Source organism: Carassius auratus, chromosome 35, assembly GCF_003368295.1.
Source record: "Carassius auratus strain Wakin chromosome 35, ASM336829v1, whole genome shotgun sequence".
In the NCBI taxonomy this organism is placed as follows: domain Eukaryota; kingdom Metazoa; phylum Chordata; class Actinopteri; order Cypriniformes; family Cyprinidae; genus Carassius; species Carassius auratus.
The window spans coordinates 7,643,248-7,663,489 of NC_039277.1; the positions used below are offsets into that span (position 1 = coordinate 7,643,248).

Sequence of the window (20,242 nt, forward strand, 5' to 3'; positions counted from 1 at the left end):
CATTTCTGCTGCTAAGGTAAAAAACGGGGACAGTCGTAGTACGTCATAATCGAAGGGGGTTATTATCTGTAACATCATTCGTGGTTGGTCGGCGAACGACAAAAAGTGTTTTGTCAGTTTTGTCTGAACAGCGATTGGCTGCCGTCTGGTGCTAGGATAAAGAAAGGGCTTACCCCCCAATGATTCAGATATTAATAATTTTTCTGATTGTTTGCTGGCGACATCCATGCCTGTGGCCAAATATTTACATTTTTTAAGTCAGTCTTGACAATTTATTAAATTAGTAAACGCATAATAATTCAGAATTTTTACATTTGCTTTCCGTCTAAATTGCTCATAATTGACTTCCTCAGTAACTTGACAAGTGAAATAATCTTATAGATATTCGAAGTCATAAAACTAAGCACATCAAATTAGATCAACTATGCTCAGATAATAAACAAGGTATAAGTGCAATTTGCAAACAATGAGAACGTTTAATGTCTGTGTCCAGATGTAACAAATGATTTATACAAAATAGTTATGGATCAAAGAAAATGAGAAAATATACAACATAATAACTGCTCAAATATTGTGGGCCCGTATTTCATATAATTTTTGTTTCTCCTTTTACATTATCGGATTGTATGTTCACGTTAGCAGGAGCCAACCATGCCACAATTGTTAAAGGTCCAAAATATTGATTTGCAGTGACTTTCTAAAACCAATCTGTTAAAATACGACTGGACAAAACGGAAAGAACTTAGAGGCTTGTAATCGGTGTCGAATCACAGACTCTTGAGATTAATTTTTAAAAGGGAATTAAATCGCCAACTGACACATACTCACTCACACATCACAGTTAACACAGTATGACCCCCCCCCCCAACCCAACCCCAAAATCAGTCCGAAAGGACATTCCCATGCATAAAGCCGTCGAATACCAATTGAATGCTGAAGGCTCGAGCTAAGATTTTATGTTCGGAAACATCGGGAGGCTGCAGTTAGGGTCCAGATGCTGGTACACTGTGCTGTTATATCTCACAAACTGCAAAATTCAGGCACTCGTATATAGTTTATTTTGAGAAGTAGCATCTCCAGGGGGCTGAGGAAAACAAGTGAGGGCAATGTACTGGGAAAGATGGTGCTCGGTCTTCAAGAAGGGATGGGTCCAGTTACTATATGGTCCATTTGAGAGCAAGAAACACCTCAACGTGGGCACAATGCGATGGGAGGAGCAGGGTGTATCGCTGGCTCAGAGTGCATCACCACCACACTGGTTTACAGCAGAAACAAGGCAACAAATCAAGTCTAGGCTAACCAGGAAATTAAAACGCAGGCCTGACAATGGGCTTGAGATGGCTAGAGGTAAGCAGTACAGATTTAATAATTTGCTACTGCTTTCTTCATATACTGAATAAGAGAAAATATAATACATTTGAATAAAATACAACAGCAGCAGATGCCATTATAAAATGAGAGGCAAAAGGAAGAAAAGGAGTGCAATTAGAAGGGAAGAAATAGTAGATCTGAAAAGCCTAGAGTGTTTTCGTGAAGAGCTGAGGCAGGACAGGCAGACGGGCCATGGCCATGCTGTTGCGATGACCTGGTAATTAGTGAAGAGGAGAAAACTCAGTCTCTTCCAGTCCAGAGATGGTGTCGCTGTATTCTAAAGCCAGGGACACACTGACCATCCGCCATATTCTCATTCTTTTTCTCCCTCCTGCTGATTCGATCTCCTTCGCTCCCCTGCCATTTGCGGGGTAGGTGAAGGGGGAAAATCTTGTATTTGAATTTTGTTTCAGTCCCGACTACCTAGTAGTCATCTAAATCAAAGAACTCATCATCTTCTCCCTGGTAATCCATGCCTTGGAAGTCCACACGGTACCGCAAGATTCCTTAATAGAAAAATAAAAAGATATTGATTGTATAAGTTGATATAACAATACCTTTCCATTGCACTACAAATCGTTATCTGTAGAAAGCACTTACCACCAATGCCTCCAAAGCCTTTCACAAACTGTGAACCCTCCTGGCTTTTGTCTGTAACAATTTCCAGCGTGGCCCCAAACTTCTTGTAGCTATTGGCGAACCACTCTAGCAGCGGCATGCTCTCAATCAGCTCATGCTCCTGACCCGTCTAAAACAAGCACATACGGTACTGTTAACATTATACACCTCCTTCCTGAACCACATATTTGGTAAAGAGAAAAGCAAACATTATATAAAAGGTCAGCACTATTAGTTATTTATTTTTTCTTCATTAGAAATTAAGCAAAAAGGAAATGCTGAATTTAACAAATTCATAATGCTCTGCACTAAAAAAAAAAATTTATTTATTGCCATCGGTGGTTACAAGAACCTTCTTCAAGATACATAGAACAATTCCATTGCACAAAAGTTTATTATATTGGAAAAAGGTTCTTCAGATCATTAACATTTTTGGCGAACAGCAACTGTTCAGATACTAACATTGTTCAAAATATATTGTGTTCAACAGAAGAAACTTGTGCAGGTTTAGAACAACTGGAGTGAGTAAATGAAATAATTTTCATTCTGGAAGTGTATTACTCCTTTAATGAGCTGAAGGAACTCCTCAAGTTTGTGTGAAACCTGAATATCATGTTCCTTACAATGATTTGAGGATGGTCCAAAAAGATCAAAGAACATTTGACCGTTTGTTTATATGGTCAAATGTAACAAATGTGCTCAAACAGATCTAAAAAAGGACTCATTTTAGATTCTATTTTTTAAGCACATTTGAATGCTAGATGTTCAGTGCAGTCTTAGACATTAAGACCAACAATGTATGATTTTGATAAATCAAAACAGAACTGCAATGAGCATGGTACTAATGGGCTGATGACGGTCATTGGTTGTTTGAGTATGGCTCTTAACTCAGAAAGTCATTCGGGGAAAGGAGTTACAACCATTGGAGATTCTACATTACTTTCTATGATAAAGAAATCTGCTGAATCATATATAATCTTAATTAGTTTGAAATGGTTTCATTTACCTCCTTGTCAGTGAAATGAGACTTGTCCTTCTCCTGTTCAGGTGTCAGATAGAGAATCTTTTCATCTGATTACACAAACACACACAAAATCTAAATGACAAAGGAACCCTTTTATATTTTGCTAATGTGAAACTGTGAATGAGAGTTTAGGGTGCCTCTACCATTTTCTGGTGTAGTATTTTCTCCATGACAGCGTAGGACATAACGCATAGTGTCCAGGTTCTCGTAAACTATAAGAATCTCCACCGCTCCCATCTCCAGCGCTTTGAGTGTGTCTTCAACTCCGAAACAATACTTCCCTGTGTCCTGACTGATCTCATCAAAATATCGGCCTGAAATCAGACACACAAGGAAAAATAATAAATTATATCTAAAATATATATATATAAAACTACCGAAAGTCCTATTTTTAATGCCACAACAAATGTATTCAGCATGTACATTGCCTTTATCAAGCCTGTAAATTGACTACCTATTAGTTTCTTTTCTTGGATGAACTTGACATTGGACAGCACTTCTGCTGAAAGCTCAATGGCCTGGTTGAAACCGTTCTCTCCTCCATACGATATATCAACCAGCTTCAGAACCTTCGCTTGTAACCTCTACATGTGCAGGAGAACCAAATCAGAAAACAAGCACAATAATAAATTAAATATGGCAAATAATTTACTGCAAAGAGAACATACCGGATCAAACATGTCTGACTGGCTGAGCTCCGTCTTGAAGTCGGCTGAACCGGCAAGAACCAGTCCTGCCACGTTAACCTTGTCATTGGACACGAAGAGTTGCACAGCCGTCTCCGCTACCTTACGCACATAGTTATGTCTCTTCTCCATCCTCAAACGTGCAAACCGAAGAGCTGACTGTCCTCCTCTACCTAGAGTCATAGGAAACAAGCAGGTAAACAATTAAGTCTGTAAAGAATGAAAATAGCCTCAGCAAGGGGTTTGAGGATGTTTACCATGTTTTTTGGGCAGGTCCACAGTAAATTTGTGCAACACCTCCCTTGTGTTGCCTTGTAAAGTCCCAAACAGGGCACCACTACCATCAATTACAATGAAGCCAAACTTGCTGTCGTCTGACAACAGAGCGGTTAGAGCCTGTGGATATAAAAATGATATGATGTGTTAATATATTACGATAGTATGACAGATAGACAGATCTTACCTCAGTATGGAACTTGTTGTCACATAAATACAAGGATGTGTTGATCGGTTTAAAAGGCTCAAAATCAATGTTGACTTTCTTCTCTTTGCCTTCCTCTGTCACTATGGTGCCACAATACACCACCAGGCCATTAGGAGGCACTGCAAGATACATATAAGACTTTTAGGAGGGGGATCAGCAAAGACCACACCTATTGAAAAGATTAAATCAGGCACAACGCCCAATCGTACCCACACATCCACAGTAAAAATGTAGCAATTGCCAGTATACTATTTAAACAGCACCATTTTGGAAAAGATAAACATACTAAGTACAATAAAATGCAATCTTCTGAGAAGTTAAATGGCTGTGCAAGATCTTCGATGAAGCTAAGGCCTCTCATTTACCTTTGTTGTAGAGTTTGAGTCTCTGCTGTACTGAGGTAATGGCTCCCAGCACGGAGAGTCTGTTGACTCTGCTCTTGATGTTCGAAGCCGTGCCGAACTCGTCGGCCAACATCTTGGCAACACGTGAGATCTGATCCTTGGGTGGGATGATGAGGGAAATCATACTGGTGCCATTTCTGAGAACAGCGATATAACAGCAATATTAAAGCAGGCTGAGACTTTCTTTAACAGATTTTTTTATGTTTTTGAAAAGTCTCTTATGCTCACCAAGGCTGCATGTGATCAAAACAGTAAAAACAGTAATATTCCAAAATATTTTAATTTTTGTATTTTAATGTTTTTTTTTTTCAATTATATATATATATATATATATATATATATATATATATATATATATATATATATATATATATATATATATATATAAAAACGTATTCCTGTAATGGCAAAGCTCAATATACAGAATCTTTACTCAAGTCTTCAATGTCACATGATCCTTCAGAAATTATTGTAATTTCTAATATGCTGGTTTGGTGCTCAAGAGACTTTAATCATTATTACCAAACAGTTGTGCTGCTTCATATATCTTTAGTGTAAACTGATACTTTTATTTTTTTATCAATATAAATGGCTGGGGAAAAAATATATATATAAATGTCAATGTAATGCATCGTTGATGAAATGTTACTGAAATTAAAACTTTCAATGTAATTGTATTTACAGTACATCAAGTAAACTTACTTTGTCAAAGTGTCAAGTCAATATGTGATACAAATTAAACTGTTTATGAGCATTTTTGGAATCAGCATTAAATTAATTTACATTCTTCCATAACAAAAAAAAATATGATGGAGGCTGTCAATCCGCTTAACCATTCAGTTTCACTGTAAAAAGAAAAACAAATGGAATGCCACTGAAAGAAAAAGAAAAAAGATGGTTTAAATCAACATGCATGTCAGAAAAGAACAGAATTTTCTTTTTTTTTTTTTGGGGGGGGGGGGGGGGGTTATTATATCTGTAACAAAGACGACTGGTGCCATTAAACAATGAGACAATATTCAACTACATCAATGTTACTAAACCGTGATATTAATAAGTTTATTTTAAAAAAAAATACTAATTACCCAAGAGAAACAAAACGTAGACTATCTAGTATGGTTTCACCCAGTTAACACACGTCGCCTGAGCCCACCTCTCTTTAAAGCGCCGTGTGGAAGGTGCTTCACATTTCAAACGACACAATATAACATTTCCCGCTCTTTATCCTTCAACCAACAATATTATCGACTTATAAAGACCTAACGTTACACAGTGCACGGTCTCGTTCTCCGTCCACCATGCTGTTCTCTCCAACAGCTGTTAGCAAGCTGGTTAGCATGTGGTCCCCCAAACAACAAAACGTATCACACATCGGAGGCGCTACTGTTTGTCATTCAACAGCTGTAAACAAATACAGAGGATCCGAAAGAGCGAGCCTTACCCTCTAGCCGCCTCAAGACTTTTGATCAACTTCTTAATCTTCCAGATTTCCACGTTCCTGTCCGCTGCGCTGGGGTCGTCCGCCATCTTCCTCGCGCTGTCTGGACCTGCTGAAAAAGAGAATCCAACTTTAGCTTGCTAGCGCGAAGAGCTTGAATTAGCAGCTGTTTTCAGAGCGGACCATTCACGATTTAAATCCGAAAAAACCGACCGGGTATAAAACAGAAGTGTTTTTTAATAAAAGGAGGTTTATTGTGAGTAGAACAGAAAAGCGCGACTAAAGTTGGATGCACTAACTGGCTAAGCGGGCCTCTCGCACCAGAGAACATCCACGGCACGCGCGAAACCACCCTTCTGCACTTATTTTATTTTTAACACGTGGTCCGTTTTCTCGAAGCAATTTCGTTATCGGACATTACTGCAATGTACTCACAGACTACAATTATCCGCTCCGCCGCGTCCTTACGGCCGTTACTTTGTGGTCCAGAGCTCAGCCGCCGCTGCTTCCCAGTGACGTGATACACTAGCAGCCGGTTCGGTCCTGCTGCGCGTGGTGCTTCGGTGGAGGCTCACGTGGGGGGAAAGGCAGAAACTCAATTTAGTATCACTTCCTGAAAACGTATTTGGAGCTGTGTGATTGGAGGATGTTGTTGTCAAATAAAAAGGGTGTAACATTTATTTGTTCATGAATGCTTTTTTGTGGCAATTCACATAAATAGATACAAAATAATAAATAATAGCATTCTAACACACATAGCACTGTTCTTTTCATTCACTTCTATTTTACATAAATAAAACTAAGCCTTCCATTAAAATCACTTGGCATTATGACTTTTCTTTATTTCTTTTCTTTTTGGAGAAATGAAAATTATTAGATATATTTTATATTCTATTTTATTTTAATGCATTGTGGACTTGGAAGGGAAATATGCTTAACTGTCATGTAAATCGATGCAAACCCATTAACAGTCTTTTTTTTAAGGTTTAATTTTCTTTAGGCAAAATGTAATTACTAAATCATATATCATACATTTTCTTCATCATGATTTAAAAGAGAGGGGGGGGGGGAGTGGTTTAGAAATGGTATTGCATCTCTTTCCAGGTTCTGGAGTTCCCCGTGCAAATTTTGGATGACTATATTATTTAAAACACATTTTTTTAAATCATAAACCCATACGTCAAACCTCCAAGACCATAATGTGCAGCTCTGGGATACAGGATCAGGACTGAGAACTAATGTCATGTTCAATACTAACACTTCTCGCTTTGTTGTTGTCATGTTAATAATATACGTATTAATCACAAGATACTGTGAGAATACATTCATCTGAATATATTATTAGCATTGCATCTCTCCTGAGTTAGAGTTACTAAAATGACTTTATGAAATTGCATCCTATACACCCAAAAGGCAACCACAAATCACCTTCACAAACAAATGTCTAAACAGATTAAAAATATAATGAGGCTTTACATTTTGTTTCTACTAAATATTTCAGCAGCTCTAGACTCAGCCTTGGACACTTTCAACTACAATCACAAGAGTTCATTTTTCATGGTCTCTTGGTTCCTTTGCTGAGTTTGTCTCCAAGCTCCTGAATCATTTCAGCAAGTTCTTCAGTGGCCTGTGACTTTTCCTCCAGGAGCTCATAGCGGAGGCTGGAAATGTCCTGCTTGATTTCCTTCAACTCACCTGAGAAGGAAAGCCACAATGAAACAAGGGTTTAACTGGTTTCAAGTAAAACTTCAAAAAAAGGCTTCAAAATCACAAGCCACGGTCATTTTCAACACTTTAACAGCTAATTGCTTGACATATACTTGATAAACATCAATCATAGAAATGTGTTTAAGTCCTAAATTAAATCCCACAAGAGACACTAACGGATGAATACACGAGTCTTACCTTCAGTGATCTCATCACTTTCACTGTCAATTTGGGCTTTCACGACATACCGCTTCATGAGATGCTTCACGAGTTTCTATGAGAGAAAGAAGTTTTAGAATTAGGTTTTACCTGATGATTCCTGTACATTAACAATTTTGGATGAACAATCAATCAGTACTTGATATCTTGTGGGATGTTTGATGGGATTTCTAACCGTGACTCCCTCTTGTGATACGGTCAAAACCGATGAAGCTGAAAATATATCAAAGTTACAAACTGCTATTTCTACATTTGAACAATTTGATCTGACCTCTAACCTTAGAGTGTGAATTGGCCATTCCCACATGCTGCTGGCTGCTGTTGCTACAAACCCTGGCCTTGCATAATCTCACTAGGCATGCTTTGGTGCACTGAGCCATGTAATAGAAGGATTTGAGGCTGGGTATTAGATTAAAGGGGGGTGGGAGAGTGCTGCCTTCATCAAAATGGGAGAGCCACAGCTTACACAAGCAAACTTCCATTCTACATCAACGGCCTCCTGTTCTCTCACACACACACAGATATAACAATCCATATGTATGACAAATTATCCTTTTGATTTGAATTTTTATGCAAAAGTGCATTTGTCTCACCTCAATGTCCTGGTAAGAGTGGTTTATCATGGCTATGAGCATGTTGTGCAGGACCACCACCACTGTGACATTATTGACCCCATACAGCACGTAACCAATGTTCTCAATGAACTTATGATTGTACTTTAAGACCACAGAGATCACCTCGGATAAACCAAAGATGGACCAGAACAGCGATTTAAAGCTTTCCTCTACCCTTCAACAAATACAAACATGCAAAATGTAAAATACAAAACTTACTTTCATTGGTGGAACACACATGCAAAAAATATTGTTTGAGATATTGTCTGAGCTGCCGTTTTTAAACAACAAAATTTAAGGCACTAATTTGAGAGCTGAAAGGAAGATTTTTGGCTTAGATCTCACATTATTCTTCACACAAATTTATCAAACGTTTGGAGTTTCATAATGTTTTTTGGTCACTGTTAGGCTTGGCTGCATTTATTTAATGAAAAAAAAAAAACAGTAAAAACTGTAATATTTTAAGTATTATTTCAATTAATATAGGTGATCTGATGTCTTGTTAAAATGAGATTAAAGCACTTTTAAGAGGGCATTTGGTGTGAGCTATGGTGTACATTTTGATGATCTTGTATTTTAGTGTTTGTCATGTTGTTTTTATGATTTTGCTGTCTTAGTCCTGGTTATTCTGTTTTATACAGTATGTTGTTCTACTGGAAAGCACTTTGGTCAGCATGAGTTGTTTTGAAATGTGCTATACAAAAAATTTCAAATAACTGTTTTTCTATTGGAATATATTTATTCTTGTGATGCAAACTGTTTTTCCAGCAGTCTTTGTATCAGTCTTCAGTGTCACAGGATCCTTCAGAAGTCTATCCATTTACATTTATTTATTTTTACATTTTTATTTGTTTGTTTGTTTGTTTGTTTGTAATCTATCCCTTTAACAAGTAATTCTTAAATACAATAATTGTCATCATAACTTTTTGACTTGCGTGGTAAAAGCAGGGTTGTATTTAGCTCCCAAGAAGCAGGAATACAAATTAAACATGCTGATCATAAAGGCAAGGAAGACCATGATGAAGATGACCATAAATTAAAAAATATCCTTCACAGTGCACCCAAGAGATATATGTAGGGGTCCGAAACTGTCATTGGACAGCAGAACAAAAAAAAAACTGAGAAACTGAGCATCACAGCGATGGAGTGTTAGCCCTCAGAGATGAGCTGAGGATCTGAGGGAAGCCACTTGTTCCTGGCTGAGAAAGAGGAAGCAATTGTTGGTGTTACCACTTGATGGCAGCATGGTGTTTCATTTCAGACAGCTGCAAGAAAGTCTGTGCAGCATGTACAAGCATTTGATTGAAAGCAGCTTCTGGTATTTTATGTTACAGTTCACTTTATCTTTTTATTTATTGAATAAACAGATTCTTTATTTTTGCAACATTCCGTAAGTGAAGTAGGCCAATTATTCTGGTAATGAGGCATTGATCAAGTCTGCATTAGTCACATGCAAATCCATATATACATGCATGGGAGACTCGCAGGAAAGTCATGAACCGTTGCAGTGAATGACGCCACAAAAACCGACAACATGCCGAAGTCTAACACATTCCACAAATGAATGATGTATTCTTGTGGCCCATCAGCCCAAACTTCCTTACACTCCGTCCAGATCATTCCTGATCAGGGGAATCGAAGAAAAGAAATGGGGTTCATTTATCATGCTTAAAAATCTATAGTAATTTATTCTAGTTTATTCTAAGTCTTCAATGTCATGTGATCCTTCAGAAATCATTCTGATATGCTGATCAAGAAACATTTCTTATTATTATTAATGTTTAAGTCAGTTGTTTTAGTGAATAGATTACAACCAATGAATATAGTCAGTTATTCCTTTGTTTGTTGCTTTTTGGCTTGCTAAATTGGCAACACAATATTTGGACACTTAGTTCATGCAAAAAAGAAAATCACCCCATGATTTGCTCACTCTCAAGACATCCTATGTGTAAACACCTGTCTTGAATTAGAAGTACAAATGAGGATTTGTAAAGAAAAATGTAGGAAGATATAAGCGAAAAGGTTTTCCTTTGTTAAACAACAGAAACTTTGCCTCCTTTACTCCTGAAAACAACATTTTGGTTATCGCGAGACTAGCATATTATCACTGGACCTTAAGCTACACCTACATCATACATCATCCATCAGAGTGGTCTTCTTTTGTGTGTATGACAGTTAGTGGAAGCTAGAGATTACCGTTTATAAAGTTTTAAATATGGATATTTTCTTACAGAAGTGTATCGATTCACCTCAGGAGGCCTATATTAACCACCCAGTGCCGTGTGGGAATTTTTTTTTTTATTGTGTATGCACTTTATTGGATTTCTTTTGGACTACTGAAAAATAACACCCATTCACAGCCATTATAAAGCCTGGAAGAGTCAGGACATTTTTAAATGTAACTCCAATTGTAATTATCTGAAAGAAGAACTTCATCTACACCTAGGATGGGGATGAGTGAATCATGGGGTGATTATCATTTTTGGGTGAACTATTCCTTTAATGATATTGACTTGATTGCCCAAGACTCTATTGGATGAGAACTGATGTGATTATTATTGAATGAGAGCTGGATGATGACATCACTGTTTTCAATAAAGCTGCTTTATAGATTAACTGAACTTTATTGAATATTACTATATTGAATATTCCATCATTTACACAGTTATTAAACTGAACTGAATCAACAATGAACCGGCTTTAACTGAACAACTGTCTGTTTACTATGTGCTCTTTTTAGAGCTGCTTTACAGCAAAATTTTTTTTTTTTTTTTTTAATTTGAATGACTGAATTTCGTCTATGAAATTTTGCAGAACAATGGTAAATGTAAAAAGGGTGTAAACAGTACTACCTTTTAAAGTATATCTTTTTTGACAACATTTTTATTTTTGACTAACAACGATTTGCAGCTCATGCTTGACTGGTGACTCACCCAGCACCAATATCATTATTAACATCTCTGTCCACGAGAATTGAGTGGTTTAATGCGAAATATTTGCCGTGGGTGATCTGGTTTCATAAGGAAGATTTTTGACTCTTGCAAAGCGGTGGGAGGAATTGAGAACCAGAAGACCCAGGAAGAGGGAGAATGAGACGGCGTGAGCTACAAACTTCATGAAAGCACTGCGGAAAACCTGGCTCACCTGGAGAAAAGATCAAATGCAGAAATACATTAAACAACGGAAGAAAAAGAGAAGTCTGCCCAATGTTATTAAATTAACTGATTCTGAATGACGATGATGTACCTTGCTGCAGGGCATACTCCAATATGCAATGGCAAAAAATGGAAGGCCACTCCAAGCACTGTCCAACACTTCACACCGATTCAATGTTGCCTAAGGCCTGATAGATTCTCATACCACAGCATCAGTAACTGCTGCTGGCAGTTCGGATGAGCCACAAACTGTAGGGATATCACTGAATTAGACATTGTCTTGGGAAACCAATCAAATAATTTCCCTGTACCTTCTTGACTTCATAGTTAAAGACCAGTTTGACCTGTGGTGTTCGCTCAGGAGGCTCTGGTTCACATCTCCATTCAAAATGGCCTCCACTTCCTCTGTGTTTCATCACAGATCCAGAACGCTAACCACAAAGTCCTTACACTGCATGGAGAGCTTCCTGTAGTCTTTCTGAAACAAACCAGAGCACCAATACAGTGACTTTAAAGCAGGCTATTAATCACTTGCAAAAAATTATTAACTCCAAATAGGACCCAAATTGCATCTAGCAAACAGTGAATGCTCTGTTATAAAAGACATGGATCTGTGTGAATTCATGAAAATCCCATGTCGCTCCTCCAAATGCAAGTCTGACTGATGTTTGCATCAGATCTTATCAAACAGAAATGTACCTAATGGAGGGCACCCAAGAGAAGCCCATCCTGCTAATTATAGCATCGCAGTGGTTTAGGAGAACAAATATTGACATAATCACACGCCATTACAACTGTCAGTGTAATCGTCTGTAGAGAAAAACAGTGATGAGAGAATAATAATGGGGTGATTACAGGAAGATCTCGATGGAGCAGTTTCAATTAATAGCTCATAAACCACTATAAGAGAAAAACTGTCTGGATTTGAGAACTCCCGATTAGATATTTCCCCAGAGTGAATTAAAGGAAATAACTTTTCCCTTACATAGTTAAATATAAAACAACACATCACCGAAGCGTGTGAAGCTCTCTGGAGAAACGTTTTCTTTTTGAGAAAATGTTGTGTAGAGATTCTACTGAACCAAAAACTGTCAACCAACAGCCTCTTATTTATAATGAGGGTAATCTCAAGGGTGGGAAATTGGTTTTCATGTGGAATAATCTGCTGGTCTTTCAGAGAGAAGCAGCTCATTATAGAGCCATGATCACACTTTTCACGATTGAACTCTTTATAGATTAATTGAGAAGCTGTGCTTTGAAAAAAATCATGAGAGTGACTTAAAAGAGTTTGTATTGTGCACAAAGTACATAATGATTCATAGTGATTAAGCCCATTGTACATATATATATATATATATATATATATATATATATATATATATATATATATATATATATATATATATATATATATATATACACTCTAAAAAACGCTGGGTTGTTTTTTCAACCCAACTGCTGGGTTGAGGCCGTTGGATAGGACTTTGTGATGTTTCAACCCAAGTTTGGGTTGAAAATAACTATCTTTTTTAACCCAGCGGGGGTGGGTTGAGGACGCGGACGTGAAGGAGAGCACGCACGTCACGTCAAAATCGTACGTCTCTCCAGTGCGAGCAGCCGCCATTTTCTCAGCGTGATAGAAGCGAGAAGCGAGTGAAAGACTATGGTAAGTAACGTTAAATATTCAAAATGTAAAGTTATCTTTTATTGTTTACCCGGTTGTATGAAAGGCGGAAGGTTTTATGAAAGGAGGAAACAAAGGAGCTTAACGTTATATCTAACGTTATATAAAAAAAACGGACGCGGTTTTCGCCTCGGACACGGAGGTCTTAACTGCCTCATGTAACGTTACTGAACGGAGGATGTACTTTTAATATAACGTCTGTGAATGTATTTTGTCATATTTACATAAGATTTTACATTATCTGTTCTCTTTGAGGCGTTAACAGACGGTTATGGTCACGGTTACGCTCATGTGAATTTGTCTTTTTTTTTCGCGGTTAAACTGAATGTATGTTTGTCTCCTAAAGGAAACGGCATTGTGTAGTAAAGACTAGCATAATTATTTTGAGGCTGTTGAAGTGGTAACTGTTAAAAGTATGTTTTACATGTAATGTTTCAGACTTGTCCAGCTCCTGTCTTCATTGTCCTCGCGCTGAGAGTTAAAGACACAGAAGCTGTTTGTGTGAGGAGTCACAGACCTGTGTGAGGATGAGGAGGAGGTGTTCTTCTGAAGAGAGGGACAGACGGTTTAAGGAGAGTAAACTTCAGAATAACATAAAGTTACCTTTATTTTTACTAAGACTAAAATAATGTGTGTGGTTTTTTTAGATGTTGAAATCCAGAGACAAGATAACTTAATTCTTTTGAGACTGATGTAAGTTAAATTATTATTACTTTTTTTTTTTTTTAGAAAATTTATGTTTCTGTTGTGTCCTGCCTGTTAACTTCACATTTTGATGCAAAAACAGTGTGATTTTATATATATATATGTATGTATATGTTAATATTTTATTGAAACCATTGATGCCCCTCTTTGCAGAACTAACTGGAGTTAAGGACACACAAGTGCTTGTGTGAGGAGGTGGTTTTCTCAGCTTCTTCTGAAGAGAGGGAAATATCGTTTAAGGCAAGTAAACTTCATAATTTCATGTTATCAGTTGTTGTTGTGTTTTACTAAGAGTAAAATAATGTTTGTTTTTTGTTTTTGTAGATGTTAAAAGCAAGAGACATGGGAGATCATCATTCCCTTGAGATTTTATGTAAGTTATTTTTAGAAAATAAATTTTTCTGTTGTCTCCTGCCAGTTTACTTCACATTTTGATGCAACAACAGTGTGATTACGTGCTCATTTCATTAAGACCATTGATGTCTGTGTTTTTCATTGCAGAACTCAAACCAACTTTGGAGTTGTCTGATTTGGAGAGTCATTATTCTTGGTCTTCGCTCTTAGAGGTAAAGTTCACACAAAAAATCATTTACTTGCCCTCAAGTCATTCCAAACCTATAAGACTTTTGTCTGTCTTTACAACATAAATTAATATATTTTTAGTTTTCTCATAATATTTGTTAATCCATTTATAGTTTAGATAATCAGTATTTTCAAGCTTCATAAATATAAAGTTATTGTAGAAGTAAATTCTGATATTTATATATGAATACATCTTAAATTATATGATAGCAAACATGTATGTTCAAAATAAAATACTGATCTCCCAGACCAGCAATGGAGGACACAAAAAGAGAATATTAAATATATTCATATGCTTTCCAAAAAATGAACAGAGTTTGTATGAGTCTGGAAAAACATGAGGAGAGTAAATTATGAACATTTTAATTATTTGGTGAACTAACGGTTTGAAGAGCAGCCCTCCATGTACATGAATATTGTGAGGTATGTGAAGGTCATGTCTGTTTTAATGTTTCAGTAAAGAAGCTTTCTGAAAGCAATATTTATTCAAACAATATCACCTGTCCTCACACTAGTGCTGCCATTATAGCATTCTGGAGCGCTGTGGTGGACTGAGACATTAAACAACCACACAAAGTGTTGAAACTTTAAAACCGATTATTTACCTATCCTTACGGATGTGAATACACCTCTACCTGAAAATCGATAGTTTAATTAAATGTTTAATTTTTTCAAATTTGTTTCTCTTAGGCCACTGATGAAGAGCAGGCGGTGACTGGGATGAATGCTGATCAGAGAGGAGAATCTTCTTTCCCCTAAACAGCACTGGTTTTAAAGGAGGACACTGCCCTGGATGATGTAGAAGATGTCACATGTGCAGATGGGGTTTCTTCATGATAACATCAGTTATGCTAAAGAGATCATGAAAATTGACCGTGATGCATGATCTGTATTCATGGACTATGAAAAAAACTGTAAGTGTATAATTTGTAAAAAAAAAAAAAGTTAAATGCTTTTTCTGTGTTGTTTAGTAGAAAAGTTTACACTGTCATTCATACACCTGCTCACATTCTTTCACACACACACACACACACACACACACACACACGCGTCTGTTAAAGGTTATAATATCAAAGTTAATGTTGTGATTTATTTGTGTACTGTCATGCCAGAATAGTTGGAAAAAAACCTAACTAATTGTAAATTTATTGTATGTGTTTTCGTATATTTTTATACAATATATACAATTGAACAAAGTCCAATTTGATCTTAAGTTATATTCATCAAATGTTCAATGCTTTGTTTATGAACTCTAGCTGTTAATGCCATCCTTTTCTGCATTTCTTCTAACATGTTACTTGTTGACTTTTCTCTTGTTTTTAATAAATATTTTCCTTTTGGTAATTATTATTTGTGTGTAAAAGTGATATTTAAAATGAACAACATTTGTAGGTTTAATGCCTAGCTCAATTTGGGTTAATTTTATCGTAGAAATGCATTGTTTCCCCACATGGCTGCACTCTGCGAGTTTATTTTCTGCCAGCAGGAGGCGCTAAGAGCGGGAGAGGTAGGTTTCTCCGGTAACGGCTGCAGAGCGGTGCTGAGCTCACAAACGCTGCCTTATCAAGCACATGCGAAATGATATCGAACATTTTCTAAATACAGTAGTTTTCCTTCTGAAATACAGTGATAAAAAAAACACCCGCTCTGTTTTTTAAACCCTGCAATATAGTCATTTTAAACCATAAAAAAGGCAACCCAGCAGGCTGGGTTAAATATGATAACCCAACTGGTTGGGTTAAAACAACCCAGCGCTGGGTTCGTCCCTTTTTGACCCAGCGCTGGGTTGTCAAAATAACCCAAATTGGGTTGTTTTCAACCCAGCAGTTTTTAGAGTGTGTATATATATATATATATATATATATAAAAGAAACAATTTTTTCTTTTGGATTGCTAGAACGAGATTTAACAAATTGTATATATTTATACATATTTATATTTTTCAGAAATCATAACATAAATCACTGTTATGTTATTCTCTTGAAAGCCTGACTTAATCACAATTTATATATCTGATCCTCTTATAAAAGTCAATTAATAATTGAATTAATTATGGTTTTAAGACAAAAACAGCTTCAAATTTAAGAAATAAAGTTGAAATCATGAGATAAGAAGTCATAATTATGACATCAGTGTCAGAATTTTGACAAAAAAAAGTTTTTGTCATTATAATGACTTTTTGTCAAACAAGTTAAATGATAAATATGACATCATTATTATGATTTATGTCATTAATATCTTTTTATCTCAAGATTTCAGAATATGTCGTCATAATTTCATTAATCTCAAAATTAAAAAAAAATAATAATAATAATTAAAAAAATTTATGACAAATAAAATGGTTTCAATATGACTTTCTTTATTCTGTGGAACACTGAAGAATGTTGGTAAAAAACAAAAACAAACAAACAAACAAAAAAATATTCATTTTACAAAATATATTCTTTAATGTCTCACAAAGAAAAACATGGAAGTCATGCAGATTTGGAACGACGTGAGGGTGAATAAATTATACTAGAATTATTATTTTTTTTAATGAACTGTCCTTTTAATATTTTTCTCAAACAATATGGGTCTGTATAAATGAAATAAACACATATATGTTGTTACTTTTCTTTTTAAGTGGATCACCACCAACTCTAGTCTGAGTGACATCTCTATGTGTTTGTGTGTGTGTGTGTGTGTGTTACGTGCTTTTGAGTGCTTCTGTTCATCTCCTCACCTTAAATTCAGTCTCGATGTTGGCAAGTTGTGCCAACTCATTGCTGAGCTCCAGCGCTGTGAGCACGGGGTCTTCACTAGACGGTGACAGATAGGCAGTGCTGGCGAGGCCTTTAAAGGCGTTCATCCTCGATTGTGAGTGGCTGAAAGAATCCTGCTTCTGTTTCTCTGCACACTCGGTGCACTTGCAGAAATAGCCGTGGGGTTTCTCAATGTGAGCTCCCTTGAGTAACAAGATGTGTACAGTCTCGTACTCCTTGCAGTTGGCTGCGAGTCCAATGCTCATCTTATGCGTAGAAATCGTCATCTCGTAGCTGTTGCTCCAGGTGACTCAGGTGGAGACCGCCTTCATATGCCGGATGGGCCAGGATGGCATCCACTATCCGCACGTAGCCTTTGCTGATGGCTAAAAGCAGGACCTACAAGTGCTCATTCCTTACAGTTAGCTGCAATGCATTCTGGCCCATGTAGTCCACACAGTTTACATTCAGAGTCTTGGACTCCTCAAGCATCTTACGTACCTCGGGGATGTTTCTGTACTCTGCAGCATCTAGGAATCGTTCCTCCTCTTCAGTCAGACTAGAGCCTCTCTCGCTAAACATGTACACGGGGCCACGGATGGATACACTCAGATTTTTAGATAAGATTTTCTAAGAATTTTCTAAGAATCACGCTCGCAGTGATTTCAGCTTCTGTCGTCTCACTAAATGAGGACGTAAACACATGAGGAACATCTCCAGAACTGCACTGAGAGTCACATCATGAGTTTGATTTGACTAAAAATAGTGCCACATCACATACACAGAACTGTAAAGGTATTCATGGTAACCCGTCAAAATAACTAATCCAGTTTTATTTAAAGACAAGTATTTGCCAGAAATGTATTACTATTTTTCAGCAGAATGTACATAGCCTACTACTACTACTAAAATGAAACAAACATTATTTTTTTAAGGAATAATCATACAACATTTCTTCCATGTTTTATGTTTAATAATAAATCCCCTTACCAAAAAAAAAAAAAATCAAGTTTGCTTAATTTTCAATAATTAAATGAATGTTTTATGCCTTCAATTGATAAACAGAAAATTTTAAATACACAGCGGAATTAAAAAAAATAAAATAAAATAAAAACGTTTAATGAGGCTATTTTAAGAAGAAAAAAAAGAATAAATTAATTTGTTTTTATGCATTTAAATAATTAGACATGCTAAAACACAGAATTGGGTAACAATAAAACATATGGTGAAGAAAAAATATTTCATAGGGCCCTAAACATGTATTTTTTGTTAAACTTTTAATAAATTGTTGTGAAAATCTATTAGTGTTATTATTTTAATTAATTAGATATGCTTTTTGATTAATACAATTAAATGTAACCATTAAAAAGGAGTTGAGAAGAATTAAAACAGAAAAAAATGTAATCCAGAAAAATTTAAACAGAATTTGGAAAAAAGAATACAACTGATTTCATAGGGCCCTATGATTGACACGTTCAATGATTGGTGATGTCTCATGAACTTAACACATTAACTTTTTAAAACGACTGTTACATCATCTAATATTCAGTTTGCATATAAGAGCCACAAAGAGTTTGTGTTCAGTAATACAATAAAAAAGAAACATTCTGTGATATGTGGCCTTTTTACCCTTAACTGATTATATATTTTTAACCTATATCTAGTAAATAAAATACAGTGTACATGCCATGTTATATTTTATATACTGTTTGAGTGTGGTGCCAATTTTATAGTTTCCACCAAACATTTTACACACTCTTGAAGATTTCTTTAAGTCTTGTCTCAGACCCAATCTCTGGTCTTGGTCTTGACCTGGACTCGCCCCTTTCTGAACTCGATCTTGACTCGGACTCAACCCTTTCTGAACTCGATCTTGACTCGGACACAACCCATTCTGAACTCGATCTTGACTCGGATTTGAATGAGCTGGTCTCGACTAAAACACTAATGATTTCTGAAGGAACATGTGACACTGAAGACTGGAGTAATGCCTGCTGAAAATACAGCTTTTCTATCACAAGAATATAATACAGTTTTAAAAATATTAAAATAGAAAACAGATATTTTGAATTGTAGCAATATTTTCATTTGACCTCCAGCCGTATATCTTGGACACTCGTGTAAAGAGGAGGTGGAGCTGTCAACTGATCACCAATTGGTGGTGAGTTGGATTCGATGGAGGGGAGGAAGCTGGACATAATTGGTGGACCCAAATGTACTGTGAGGGTCTGTTGGGAACGTTTGGATGAGCCCCCTGTCAGAGAGATCTTCAACCAGATCCCGAGGGATCATGGAGACATTGAGTCCGAGTGGACCATCGTCAAGCTGAAGAAGGAGTCCTACCAGGCCTGGCTGACTTGTGGGACTCCTAAGGTAGCTGACGGGTACCGGCAGGCTAAGTGGGCTCCAGCCCAGGTGGTTGTGGAGGCAAAAACTTGGGTCTGGGAGGAGATTGGTGAGGCCATGGAGAAAGACTGTAGGTTGGCCGCGAAGAGATTCTGGCAAACTGTACGGCGCCTCAGGAGGGGGAAGCAATGCCCTGCCAACACTGTTTACAGTGAAGATGGGAAGCTGTTGACCTCAACAGGGGATATCATCAGTAGTGGAAGGAATACTTTGAGGATCTCCTCAACCCCAACAACATGTCATCCAATGAGGAAGCTGAGGCCAAGTTCTCGGAGGTGGATTCGTCTATCATCCAAGCTGAAGTCACCGAAGTAGTTAAGAAGCTTCACGGTGGCAAGGCACCAGGGGTGGATGAGATTCGCCCTCAATACCTCAAGTCCCTGGATGTTGTGGAGCTGTCTTGG

At 36.9% G+C, this 20,242-nt stretch overlaps 1 protein-coding gene and 1 pseudogene across 3 annotated transcripts; both read right to left on the reverse strand.

The window, feature by feature from the left end:
- Positions 1 to 453: 453 nt before the first annotated feature.
- LOC113054242 (eukaryotic peptide chain release factor subunit 1) lies at positions 454 to 6,621 on the reverse strand. 3 transcript variants are annotated; one of them, XM_026219646.1, is made up of 11 exons: positions 6,461 to 6,621; positions 6,029 to 6,137; positions 4,549 to 4,724; positions 4,163 to 4,302; positions 3,957 to 4,095; positions 3,682 to 3,872; positions 3,468 to 3,597; positions 3,157 to 3,327; positions 2,996 to 3,060; positions 1,972 to 2,119; positions 454 to 1,877 (listed from the first exon to the last, which is right to left on the reverse strand). In XM_026219646.1, exons 2-11 carry the CDS (start codon positions 6,112 to 6,114, stop codon positions 1,795 to 1,797), a joined length of 1,329 nt encoding a protein of 442 aa, XP_026075431.1. In that variant the 5' UTR covers positions 6,115 to 6,137; positions 6,461 to 6,621; the 3' UTR covers positions 454 to 1,794. The 3 variants fall into 3 exon arrangements, with proteins under 3 accessions (XP_026075431.1, XP_026075432.1, XP_026075433.1); XM_026219647.1 differs by having other exon boundaries at positions 6,029 to 6,134; positions 6,461 to 6,612; XM_026219648.1 differs by lacking the exon at positions 6,461 to 6,621 and adding an exon at positions 5,290 to 5,461.
- Positions 6,622 to 7,345: 724 nt separating this feature from the next.
- Positions 7,346 to 19,897, reverse strand: LOC113053898 (short transient receptor potential channel 7-like; annotated as a pseudogene).
- Between the last annotated feature and the right edge of the window lie 345 nt (positions 19,898 to 20,242).